A 13,318-nucleotide genomic window follows, 5' to 3' on the forward strand; every position below is an offset into this window, starting at 1 on the left:
GGCTGTCACTTCACTCCTGCAGAATGAGGACGAGACCCTGGACACATAGCCTCTGCAGTCAGGGTGCCCCTGGTGAATGCTACTCTGGGCTGCAGGCCGGGAGCACCAAGGTACACTGTGTGGCCAGAGATGGCACCAGGAGACTTGGTCTGCCCCACCTCTGCTAGTGACATGCTTTGTAAGCAGCTGGCTGGCAAGTGCCCTGTGCACAGCAGGGGCTCGGTGGGACTTGTCCGTGGCCCCTTGGAGGCAGGCTCCTGCCAGGCCTGGGAGAAGCCGTGGGCTGCAGGAACCCCTTGGGTTCTCAGGAGCTCGGCCTCCTCTTCTCTCTCCGGCTTCCTGGGGCTGGGCACTCCCCTCCAAGCCTCCCAATGGGCATGGGGGACGCCTCTCTGGTGCACCTCTCCATGCCCACCCAGCTCCTGCCACCTGAGGCAGATCGGAGTTAGAAGGAAACTTGGGGTCATCTATTGCAGCTCTAAATCACCTCCTGGACAGGGTGGGGGGAGCCTGGCCCTTGGAATACAGGCAGGGACAATGAGCAAACTTCTCCCAATGTTGCCAGTCCTTTTTTTTTTTTTTAATATTTATTTATTTATTTGGCTGCTCTGGGTCTTAGTTGCAGCATGTGGGATCTAGTTCCCTGACCAGGGATCGAACCCAGGCCCCCTGCATTGGAGCGCCGAGTCTTAACCACTGGACCACCAGGGAAGCCCTGCCGGTCCTCTTGATCCCTCGTATCCTGGAAGAGAGACGGGGGGATGCAGCCCCGAGCCCACACGTGAGCCTGAAAGGCAGCTTCAGGCTTCTTGTTCCCGGGCAGGCGGCAGCCACTATCCATGTGCAGCTGGACCCCATGAGAGCCCAGGACTGGAGGAGGGGGTGGATTGGGCATGGAGGACACTGCTGGGCAGCACAAGTGAGTGTGACAAGGGGGAGGTAGAGGTGATGGGGAGAGGCCCCTGGACTGGCAGGGGCAGTGGAGACTGTTTCACAAGCTCAAGGGGGATCCCTGGGGGTTTGGGCTGGAGAGACTAAGACCTCTGCTTCTACTGGGTTTCACCAATTCTTTACATTTCTATGACATTTTGACTGGAGGTGCCCTTTCAAATGTGTTCACTCCCTTCTCATAGAATCATGGGTGAGAGCTGAAATAGCCCCCAGAAGCTATTGGGGTCCAACCTCCCCACTGTATCAGTGGGGAAACTGAGGCCCAGAAAGGAAAAACATTGTTGCCCGCAGTCCCCCGTCCCTGAGCGCACCAGCCAGGCAGAGAAGCAGGCTGGGGAGCAGGTGCGGGAGGAGGGAGTGAGGGGGGAGGCGAGGCGGCCGCCCCTCCCAGATGTGCAGTCAGCTGGCGGGGGCTGCTGAGGGGCGGGCTCCCTTTGTGCCTGCTCCAACACCCTGTGCAGCACCACCAGTGAGGGCAAGAGGGCTTACCTGCCAGCAGTGGGAGACAGGACCAGAGGGCCACCAGATCCTCCCAGATCAGAGCTCTGGGGTCTCTGGGCCTGTTCCTTATGAAGGCAGCATAGGTAGGTGCTGGTAGTCCCCAGGGAGCGCTCTCAGGGGGATGGAGCAGACTGAAGCTGGCTGAGAGAGAAGGTGGGTGGCCCTGGGAGATCCAGGGGTTAAGGAGGCCTTTCCAGGAGGGAGGGTCGTGGGGTAGTTGGTGGTGAGCTCAGGGACCCAGGAAACTGGCAGAGCTGCCACAGAAGGCTTGAGAAGCTGAGCCTGGGGGCCAACACAAGTGACTCAACTCTGAAAGTTCTCGGCTTCTCTGGAAGAAAAACAGACTGGGGTTGATCCCTGGCCCTCTGTTTCAGGTGGGAGAGGCAGGGCACGGTAGGTCGTCCTCAGGCTGATGCCTGGCCTGTGGGGAGGGCGTTGGGGAGCCGGGGCTGAGGGCTGCCCCTGGGAATCTTCAGCTGTGCCCCTGCCAGTGGTCCACCTCTTCACGCGGCTTCTCCCTTGACAGGTGCCACAGGAATTCTGAAGCTAAGCTGAGCCAAGATGCCGCCAGAGCCCCTGGAGAGGGCCTGGTTTCTGAAGACTCGGAGTTGGCTGTGAAAAGCCCTTGGGGAGGCCCCCCCAACGGCAGGGACGCTCCTGGCTCCTGTGAAGGGGCTCAGGGCCTGGGCAGGCCAGCTGTGCTGCAGCTATGGACCGTGAGCTGGCCTGGCCTGCGTCCTTGCTGACCCTGCCCATCTGTAGCTGCGCCCAACATGGGCTCCTCGGTGTACATCATGGTGGAGCTGGCCATTGCCGTGCTGGCCATCCTGGGCAACGTGCTGGTGTGCTGGGCTGTGTGGCTGAACAGCAATCTGCAGAACGTCACCAACTACTTTGTGGTATCCCTGGCGGCGGCCGACATCGCCGTGGGGGTCCTTGCCATCCCTTTTGCCATAACCATCAGCACGGGGTTCTGTGCCGCCTGCCACAGCTGCCTCTTCTTCGCCTGCTTCGTGCTAGTCCTCACGCAGAGCTCCATCTTCAGCCTCCTGGCCATCGCCATTGACCGCTACATCGCCATCCGCATCCCACTCCGGTGAGCCACGTTCTCTTCCCTGGTACACCTCATACTGGCGGCTACATCTGTGAAAAGGCTCCCTGTGTCAGGGTCTGGTCTGTGCCAGGATCAGGGTGAACCAGGGGTCAGGGTGAACTTGGGGTCAGGATTTGGTCTGGGGTCAGTGTGTTGAGCTGAGGACAGGGCCATTGGGCTCAGTCTGGGGCTGCCCAGGGCTTGGCACATGGCCAGCACTTTTGCCACACCAGCTGATCCCTGTGGGCACAAGGCAGGCTGGCCCTTCCCAGGCTCCCCTGGGCTACATGGGTGAGGCTCCCGTGTTTTGGCTGTTGGCAGATATGTGCAGCCCAGGCCTGGGTGGATGCATCTGGGCCGTTCTTCACACAGCATGACAGTGGGGCAGGGTGGGCACCACGGGAAACCACAGGACCTGAGAGCTAGAAACCCGCCCACCCACCCGCCTGCCTTCCTCCAGCTCCTCCAGGCCGGCCTGCAGCTTGCACATTAGGAAAATGACCCAGAGAGGGGAAGTGACTTGGTCAAATGCCTTCGTGAGTCACTTGGACCTCTATGCAAATTCTGTTTTGCTCAGTCACCAAGTGTTCATGGGGGACGGGGGCTGGCTGGTGGATTGGGGTTTTTATGGTGAAACTTTTGTGAAATGACTTCAGCCATGCATTGTGTAAACGAAGACTTTCCCCGAGGCTCAGTTCACTTAAACGCAGCCTCCACCTACCACCACCGACCCATGGACAGGGCTAGGAAGTGTGTCCCTCCCCATCTGGGGGCCGGACTGGGGGCCTTCTGCCCTACCTCCTCGCCCCTCCACCCTGGAGCTGGGTTCCACAGCCTAGATGGCTGCAGGCCCTGAGGGAGGTCTCAGAGGATGGTGTGCCCCCATCCAGTGGCGAATTCTCTGAACCAGAGTAGTCCCACCAGCCCCTCGCTGGGCTGAGGGTGTCCCAGCCAGGACAGGGAATAGGCTCAATGAGCAAATGGAAATATAGAGTGTCAAACCCAGGAGCACCCTTAGAGGTCATTTCCTCTCATGGATGGGAAAATGAGGCTCAGAGAAGGGAGTCAGCCCCCAGGGCTACACAATGAGTTGGTAGCACAGTCAGGACTGGGCCTGGGAAGAAACATGACTGCCACCCTCGGTGACTTCAGTCTTTTGGGAGCTGGTCATAGGATGGCCCCAGTCTCCCAGAACCTGGGCCACCTGGGCTCTAAGGGAAAAGCAGACACCCTCATCATGCTGCTCAAATGAAGGAAGGAGCCTGGGCCCCATGTGGCCCTCCCAGAATACTTTGTCTCGGGACAGCCTACGACTCTTGTCAAAAGAAAAGGGGACTCTGGCTGGTCCTAATGGAGGACCAGCCTAAACGGGCAGAGCCAGAGTCCAGGCTCGTCCAGGACACAGAGGCCTAAGGGCTCCTAGGCTGATTGATTGGTGTCCACTTCGGGGCCAGGCCAGTGTGGGCTGGGCCGGGCCGGCCCTGGCGGAGTGTTCAGTGGGGAGCAGAGGTGTCGTTCTTTCTTCCCTGATTCAAGGAGCAGTGGATTCGAGGGAGAGATCAGGGCTGCTGGTCTCAATCAAAAGGGCCTTCCTTGGCTTCTTTTTCTTGTCTCTGTTTTTCAAGAGTCAAAAGTCCCATCCTCCCTGATGCAAGAGGATGGGACATGCTGTGTGACTGGGAAGTCAGCTGCCTCTCTCTGGGGCCATTTTTCATCTATAAAAGGGGTCAGGTCTCTATCCCTCTGAGCTCACAAAGGTGTTCTGAGGGCCCAGTGAGTGGACTGGAGTGATGGGTCCCTGAGGAAGGATGGCAGGGTGGGGTGGATGGAGATTCAGGTCTTTCTGAAGCTGCTGGAGGTTCAGAGCCATGGACCTGCCCCCCCCAACCCCATCTGCCTGCCCGACTCCCACAATCTTCCAGAGCGGGACCTAGTTCCACCCAGGCCTTGGCCATTTGAGCTCCACTTGATAGGGCTTAGAAGGGTCAGCCTGGCTGTCTTGGGTCAGGGAGCCAATGGGATGACAGTGGTGATGATGCTTAACACCCCTTGGGGCAGAGCGCCACGGTTGCCAGAGGATGTTGGCTCAGCGTCTCCTTTGATGTTCTCGGCCGGCATTGTGGCCGGGCGGATGTTATGACCCTCCTGTTACTCGTGGGGAGGCCAGAGAAGGAAAAGTGTCTCCTGACGCGGGGACTCCAGGGCCCTTCACGCTGCTCCAGGTCCCCTTGGGTCCCTCCACTTTCCTCTTCCTCAAGGGTACTGGGCTGACGAGGGCTGGGAGAACGAGGTGCGTAAAGTTGTCCGTGTGGGGCTCCTGAGAGCAAGCTGGGCATGAGTGGGGACTAGATGGAGGCAGATGGTAACCCGGGGCAGCTCTGGGACTGCTGCCTGGCTCAGGGTGCCCATTCCTGCCCCCCTTCCTCTGTCCCCTTCCAGCTGGAATCCAGTCTCTCCTGTGTGCTGTTTCCTGATCCACTCAGTAAGTCCATTTGGCTACCCTGAAGTCTAGCCTCTGACCGATGCTCTGGATGCCTAGCTCCAGGCCTGCACCGTTCACCATTAATTTTTCTTTTTTTTTAAAAAGAATTCAGTTTCAGAAAAATCTTATGTGCTCCTTCCCAAGTGCACGGACCCTACTGGGCTAGGGCAGGGCCTGGACAGAGGCAGGGATGGGAGCTCTCCGTGTCCCCAGAGGGAAGAATTCCCAGGGTGACAAAGGCTTTCTTTTCCCAGGGGAATCCCACACCCCTTGTCTCCCATCTCTCACTTTAGCCCCTTCTGACTGCTCGCTCCCTTCGGGAAACAGGCCTTCTTATGGGGCAGCAGAGTCCTGTGTGGTGAATTGCCCCAGGGAACAAAACCTGAGTACCCTGGCTTCTAAGGGGGCAGGATTGGGAGAGAGGACTCCCTGCAGGAGGTGATGCCATGGGTTGCTGGGGATGCATTGGAAAGGGCATTGGCATGTGTGGGGGAAGGGGTAACAGAAGGGGGCCAAGCCTGGACAAAGGTCACAGGGAAGGAATTAGCATATGGGCTCTGGGCCAGGGAGTGGTGACAGAGAGGAGAACAGGCCTACAGGGAGGCTGTGAGGCTGGCTTAGGCCTGCCCGTGCCTGGGAGGGAGTTTGGGTTTTAGCTGTAGGTCAGTGGCTCTTCAGTTCTTGGTCAGTGGCTCCTTTGGACAACTTAGGAAAGCTCCGCCTTCTCTTGACTGAAGGGCAAATGCACGGGAAGCCCTGACCTGAATTGTGGGGGGTACTATTGGATCATAGGGTAAGCCCCCAATGTGAGTAATGGGGAGCCCCCAGGAAGGGGCAGCCTGGAGGACACAGGGGTGCAGAAGCACCTCTAAACACGGGGGCTGTGGTTCTGGCACCGGCTTCCTATGACACTTCTGGACTCCCCAGAACAGCAGAGCATGACCCTGGATGGCCTTGGCACCCCCTCCACCAGGCAGGCAGTCTACGTCTGAGGCCCAGGAGGGCAAGATGTGACTGCCTTAGTCACAGACACAGGTCAGGGGATGGGAGATGCTGCTGGGCCAGGCTGTGGCTTGGCCATGGCTCCATCTGGGCCCTAATGTTGATCCAGTCCCCTGGGAGCTTGGGTCCAGGGCTCTCAGCCTAAGAGGCTTTCTTTCGAATAACAAAATTAATCTGTTTGGTATCTTTTTAAAATAAATAATACCTGCACGTATTACAACATCAAACAAGAACAACAGCATATACGTAAGGATTGTCCCCCTTGCCCCACCTCACCTCCCTTCCTGGAAGGCAGTGTTGGGAATCCTCCCAGACAGCCTTTGCACACACAGACAAGTGCTATCAATGTGTTTCTGTTTCTGTCCCCAGGACAGGAGGGGCTTTCTTTTCAGAATGCAGTGGCAGACTTCCTCTCCTGGGTTTCCTCATCTAAATGTAGACAAGTGGACAAAACAGGAATTTTCAAACCGTGTCCCCAGAAGCCTTCAGGCTGGGCCCTGGCTTCCCCCCCAGTTCATTCATTCAGTGAATATTATTAAGCCTCCTCTCTTCCTCGGCAGCTCCAATTCTGTGATTGCCTGGGAATGCTGGTGAGAAGGGTTGCTGCTGGAGAACAATTTGAAAATCCCCAAAGCCCGTGGCCTCCAGGATCTTCTACACCATCCCTATTACTGCTTGCTTCTGCTTGACTGCCTCAAATGACAGGAGCTTCACCACTGCCTGAGGCAGTCCATTTCTCCTGTGAATAGCTCATTTACCCTGAGCCACAATCCATCTCCCTATAATTTTCACCCAACAATTCTACAATCTGCCCTCATGGGACAGTGCTCACAAGCCCCAGATTCTTAGTCCCATTTTACAGATGGGCAAACTGAGGCTCAGAGAGGCACAGTGACAACATGGCTAAACAAGAATGCACCATCGCTAGAACCCAGAGAGGGAATATACTTTTCTTCAGAAAAATATCAACATTAAAATAGCCTCCTGGGACTTCCCTGGTGCCCAGCGGTTAAAACTCCGAGCTCACAATGCAGGAGGCCCAGGTTCGATCCCTGGTCAGGGAACTAGATCCCATTTGCCACAACTAAGAGCCCGCATGCCACAATGAAGCTGCCACATGCCGCAACTAAGACCCAGTGCAGCCAAATAAATAAATAAATATTTAAAAAATTAAAATAGCCTCCTATTCAATCAGATCATATAAATTACTATTTGTAGAGTACTAAAAACAGTGCCTGGCACTGGCAAGTGCTATATAAGTAATAAATGGGAAAAAAACCCTGTGACCTCAAGTTTGAAGCTCCAGAACAGGAAATAGGGCAGTGTAGGCTCTCTGTGGCTTGACAGAAATGGGCAAGTCCATGACCCTCTTCCTGCTGCAGGCACCCAAGCCCCCAGCGAATGGGGCTGCAGAGCTCGGGAGAACGGTCCTGCTAGGTTACCGTTTGGGTTCAGAAATGAGGAAGTTACCTTGGCCCGAGTTGCCTCTGGATTCCTGGAATGTCCAGGCAAGTCCATTCCTCTCCTTGGGCCTCAGTTTCTCTACCTATAACATGAGAGGGTTGGAATAGACAAGAGGTCAGAGGCCACCGTGTTTTTTTTTCCCTTAATTTGAATCAGTTGACAAAATTTAAACCATGGGAGATTTTACCCAGAAAAATCAGCTCCCAGACCCTGCTGAGATCTGGCAGCACTGGGCAAGTTTGCATGTTGGGGATGGGGGAGGGGGGTGGCTGAGTGGTATCAGCTGCCTCCTGCACACAGGGTAAATACCCACCAGCCTGCCTGCCTCACAGGTTTGTGACCTCTAGGCCCCTGTGTTTGCTACCCCATGGACTAGTTTCTAAGGATACTTCCAACTCTGGAATTAAGTGTGTTTTTCCTTGACACCTACTATGTCCTGTCTCAGTGATGGTAATGCAGAGATGGATGTAGGGACCCAAGGGGCCCCCAGCCTTGGGAGCCCAGATTGGGTAGGGATTAGTTGAGCTTGGGTAGGAAACTTCTCTGAGATCTATCTAACATGAACGTAGAAAGGATGGGTAGGGTTTACTAGGTACAGAGGAATGCAGTCTGGTGTTGCTGAAATCAAAACCGTTAAACGGGGGCTTCCCTGGTGGCGCAGTGGTTGAGAGTCCGCCTGCCGAAGCAGGGGACACGGGTTCGTGCCCCGGTCCGGGAAGATCCCACATGCCGCAAAGCGGCTGGGCCTGTGAGCCGTGGCCACTGAACCTGCACGTCCCGAGCCTGTTGCTCCACAACAGGAGAGGCCACAACAGTGAGAGGCCTGCGCACCGCACAAAAAAAAAAACCAAACAAAACAAAAACCGTTAAACGCAAAGTCATCCCTCAGAGATTACTGAGGTCACCTTCCTCAGTCAGGGAGATGAGTTTTTGATTGCCCTTTCCTTTAATATAATCTATACCACCCTTTTTTGTTGGCCTGAGGTCAGCTTCTGAGCCAGCAGATCAGGCCACTCCCCGAGTCTGGAACTGAGTCTGGTGCTCTAGAGTACTGAGTGATTTGGGGCAGACTACTTCTCCTCTCTGGACCTTAGAATCTCATGCAACTCTTTCCTCTTGAATGTTAAGGCTTATATAAATGTTAAGACATACTGATCTCATCTCTCTCCAGAGGGCTGTGGGTGAATTTGGAAGGGAGAGGGGGTAGCTCATTTGGCCCAGGACCTCCACCCCTCCTTTTCCCACCTGTGCCGCCTCTCCTTAGGGGCTTCTGGAGACCCTAAGTCAAGTGGGGAAGGAAGAGCATAAGCACAAGAGATGTGAACCACCTACAGGTTTGATCTGGCTGGTTCGGTCCCCAGCGAGCGAGTACCCTCCTGACCCGTTCCCACTCTAAATAAAGGGACACCCACTGTAGCATCGACTGAGATCAACATGGAGGTTATAACTTCTCCCCTCCTCGCCCCCCAGAATCACTTATTAATTCCTTCAAACCAAACTAATTAAATCCCAGGACTACTCGTAATACTATTCAAAAATCATCTGGATGTCCGTGCAGTGGTCTCCCTTTCCAGGGTGCCTGCTCTCCTGTTACCTCCTGTGAGAAAAGGCCAGGCTTGGCCGTCCCCTGAACAGAAGAGGATACTGAGGCTAGGAGGCAGGAAGTGACTGGTCCAAGACCCCACAGCCAGTGGATGAGGTACAGGTTGCTGCTCTGGGTTTCTGGCTCTTGGCCCTTCCTAGCCCTAGTTTCCCAGGCCTCTGACGCTGGTCTCCTCTCCCCAGGTACAATGGCTTGGTGACAGGCACGAGGGCCAAGGGCATCATTGCAGTCTGCTGGGTGCTATCGTTTGCCATCGGCCTGACTCCCATGCTAGGCTGGAACAACTGCAGTCAGCAGGAGGGCAGAAACCACTCGCAGGGCTGCAGGGTGGGCCAGGTGGCCTGTCTCTTTGAGGACGTGGTCCCCATGAACTACATGGTGTACTACAACTTCTTTGCTTGTGTCCTGGTGCCCCTGCTGCTCATGCTGGGTGTCTACTTGCGGATCTTCCTGGCGGCCCGGCGACAGTTGAAGCAGATGGAGAGCCAGCCTCTGCCGGGGGAGCGAGCCCGGTCCACGCTGCAGAAGGAGGTCCACGCTGCCAAGTCGCTGGCCATCATTGTGGGGCTCTTCGCCCTCTGCTGGCTGCCCCTGCACATCATCAACTGCTTCACCTTCTTCTGTCCCAAGTGCAGCCATGCCCCACCCTGGCTCATGTACCTGGCCATCATCCTCTCCCACACCAATTCCGTGGTGAATCCCTTCATCTATGCCTACCGCATCCGCGAGTTCCGCCAGACCTTCCGCAAGATCATTCGCAGCCACATCCTGAGGCAGCGGGAGCCCTTCAAAGCAGGTGGCACCAGTGCCCGGGCCCTGGCAGCTCACAGCAGCGACGCAGAGCAGATCAGCCTCCGCCTCAATGGCCACCCTCCCGGGGTGTGGGCCAATGGCAGTGCCCCCCAGCCTGAGCGGCGACCCAATGGCTACACCCTGGGGCTGGTGAGTGGAGGGAGTGCCCATGAGTCCCACAGGGACACGGGCCTCCCAGACGTGGAGCTCCTCAGACAGGAGCTCAAGGGAGAGCGCCCAGAGTCCCTGGGCCTCGAGGGTCCCCAAGCCCAGGATGGAGCAGGAGTGTCCTGATGATCCACCGAGTCTGCCCCTTCCTAAGGGAAGGAAATCTTTCTCTTCCTGGTTGGTGGAACCAGTCACGTTGAGAGAAGAGTGCATGTGCCGAGACCCTTCTCATGGCCGGTTTCCACTTTGGACTGAGGAGGGATCCCCGGCTGGAGCAGCATGAGGCCCAGAAGGAAGGGTTTGGAGTCCAAAGAAGTGGACGTTTCATGCTGGGAGGCCCTGCATCAGGCCAGAGCCCCAGCACGAGAGCATCTCGGTTGGCCAGGGCTGGTCCCCAACTCCAGAAGCACCTAGAAGTGCCACCTTGTCTCCGCAGAGCAGCTGTGGCAGAGCAGGTTGGCTGGCCTGAGGCTGGAGAGTGGTTCCAAAAGGCCCCCTGCCACACACACCACCCTCCCCAGACTTTCCAAGGATTCAGGAGCTATTGTGCTCAGAGGTGGCGTTTGACTATTTTTTCCAGGAGAAAATGTAAGCGTGAGGAAACCCTTTTTATCTTCCCTCCCTGGTTGCTGGCTCTGTTTCAGCCCTGCTGCTAACCTGGCACCAGGAGTTGGCCCAGGGAGACCCAGGCAGCCCTCTCCCGCTGCCATGAGCTGCCATGCACGTCTCCTTCGAGGACGGCGAGTTGTAATGGAGCCGTGCCAGAGCGTGGGCGCAGGGGAGGATGTCGGGGCTGGCCAGCATGGGTGAGCCTGGGGAGCTCAGAGCTGCCCAGGTAGAGGCCCTATCTAACTGCCTTTCCTTCTGAAGGGAATGTTTTTTTTTTTTTTCTGAGATACAATAAAAATGAGCCACGTTGTGTTTTAAGCTTGTCCAATGAGAATGGTGTCTGAGTTCCTTTCCCTACTCCACAGCCAGGCCTGGCACACACATATGGGTATGTGTTGCAGGTGTGAGAGAGTGTGCACATATGTGCAGACAGCCTGCCTGCCTGGGGCTGTGGTGGGGCTCCCAGGCTCCCATCTTCCTAGGGAAGAGGCTTCCTGGATGCACCAAAATGCAAATGCCCATGTGCAGCCCCAAACCTGCATTCCTGTGAGAAGAGGATGTGAAAGGAGGGGGCCCTTTCTCTAGCTGCTCTCCCTCCAGAAGCCACAGACCCATCCAGCCCTAGGCATTCCCTCGGTGTGGGGACCAGGCTCCTCCCTCCCTCATTACCTTCCTAATGTCCTTTGTAGGTCTCCTCCTATGTTACCTTCTCAGAGCTGTTTCCTTCACTCTCCACTGCCCTGCTCCACCCCTCAGCTGAGAGGGGATCTAGAAATGATGAGGGGGTGGGGTGGGGGGCTAAACTGCCTTCCCCTGGAGTCATCCCTCCTCCTACTCCCACAAAGAAACATACAAGGAACGGGTGTTTCCTGCTCTAACGCCGTCTCTGGGGCCCCCTGCCTAAGGAGGGGGTGCCACCCTTCTGTGCTTGAGAAGTCTGAGGCCCAGGGGAAGTGAGCAGCCTGCCCCAGCTGGAGGACCAGTCTTGGTCTCAAGTCTCGCAGGCGCACTCAGGGTGAAGACGGGCAGGAATGTTAGAACTTCACAGGTAATCCTCACGCAGCCCTGGGAGCCCCATTTTACAGATGACTAAACAACAGAGAGATTAAACCACCTCTCTTGAACAGAGAGGTTAAGTACTTGCCCCAGTCACACAGCTAGTAAATGGCAGAAGTGAACTTAAAACCCAAGGTTTATCTGACCAAAAAATCCATGATTTTTTTCCCATTAACTTAACGATGAACTATTTCAACCAAACCGAAAAATATGAAATAATACCATGTTCCCACTACTCTGCTCAAGAAACGAAACATGACAACCAACCCCTCCCCATATTATCACCCTGCTTCATGCACCTGGAAACAACCACTTTCCTGGGTTTCATTTTGTTCCACTGCACATCTTTATACTTCTACTAGACAGATGTATATGTAAGTATCCCTAAACCAACACAGGTTTATTTTAGTAATATTTCACTGTCGTATCTATCAGAGGTCCTCTGGACTGGCTGCACAGAAGAGACCTAGGATGCTCTAAAGAGTGCCTGAGCCCTTACCCCAGAGATGCTGGGTGGACCCAGGCAGCAGCAATTCCCCAGGGGTTCTCATGGACAGTCAGGGTCAGAACCACTGACACAAACGCACAACCCGCCCCATCCACGCCAGCTCCCTCCACCCACCTACACACTTTGGCCTGTGCTTGCTGCGGGCTGAGGGCAGAACAGTGGCCTGTTTTGTGCCTGAGGCGGCCAAGCGCACAGATGCTGTCAGTCCTCATGACCAATTGGTGGGAAGAGGCCACTAAGAGAACCACAAAGGTGGGTAAAGAAGAAATATCGTCTCTCCATCCTTTTTGAGGTCTCTTGGGAACAGAGCTTTGGGTGCTGGGCTACATGGTGCAGGCTTTGGGTTGGGGAAGAACAGGGACAGGGTCTTAGGAAACACTCTGGATACAACTGAGCCCTAGACCCTCGCAGGACCAGCCCCTAGGCCAGCTCTGGAGCCCAGGCCCACATGATCATGCTTCCTCGGGTCCCCAGGGGGCCCAGTGTCCCATCACCACACACACCCTGTACAAGCTCCCACTGTGAGCCAGGCTCATGTGTAAGTGCACGTACACAGACACGAACAGATGCATGTGTCATTCCCTGACCATGAGAGAATACACATGTACGCACGCAAACATACATGTGGGCAAAGCCCACCTCAACAGCAGCAGCAGCAGTGAGACATAAGGCCTGGCCCAGCCCTGGGGCTGCAGATGTGTGTCTGCCCGGGGCCAAAGTGCCGGGGGCAATACCAGGGCTGCTCTAAGCCCTAAAGCTCTGTCCTAGGGCCCCTCTGCTCTCTCCTTGCTCTTCCCAAAGGGCTGGGGATGGACCACATGCCTCATGCAAGCCTGTCCCAAGCACAAGAGTTCCATCACAGAGCCTGTCCATGTGGTGGCCCCAGCCCCTCTCCATGGCGGTTGTGGCCACGGTCCCCAGGGAAGCCTGTGAGCAGAGGCCTGGCTCAGGCCACGTCCTGGCTCATCACTCGCCCCATGAGAGACAGGACCCCTACCTTTGCAAGCCTCCCCATTTGTGTTAAGGTCCTTTCCTCTGGGAGGACTTACATAAAACACTTTGGGCTCCTGGTGGGTGGGGTGGGCCAGC

General features: G+C 56.0%; 1 protein-coding gene across 1 annotated transcript; it reads left to right on the top strand.

The window, feature by feature from the left end:
- Positions 1 to 2,225: 2,225 nt before the first annotated feature.
- ADORA2A (adenosine A2a receptor) lies at positions 2,226 to 10,182 on the top strand (the record flags this gene model as incomplete). The annotated part of the gene is made up of 2 exons (XM_079717359.1): positions 2,226 to 2,548; positions 9,279 to 10,182. The coding sequence occupies 2 exons, from the start codon at positions 2,226 to 2,228 to the stop codon at positions 10,180 to 10,182; spliced, it is 1,227 nt and encodes a 408-aa protein (XP_079573485.1).
- Between the last annotated feature and the right edge of the window lie 3,136 nt (positions 10,183 to 13,318).

Source organism: Hyperoodon ampullatus (genome assembly GCF_949752795.1).
Source record: "Hyperoodon ampullatus genome assembly, chromosome: 13".
Taxonomy (NCBI): Eukaryota; Metazoa; Chordata; class Mammalia; order Artiodactyla; family Ziphiidae; genus Hyperoodon; species Hyperoodon ampullatus.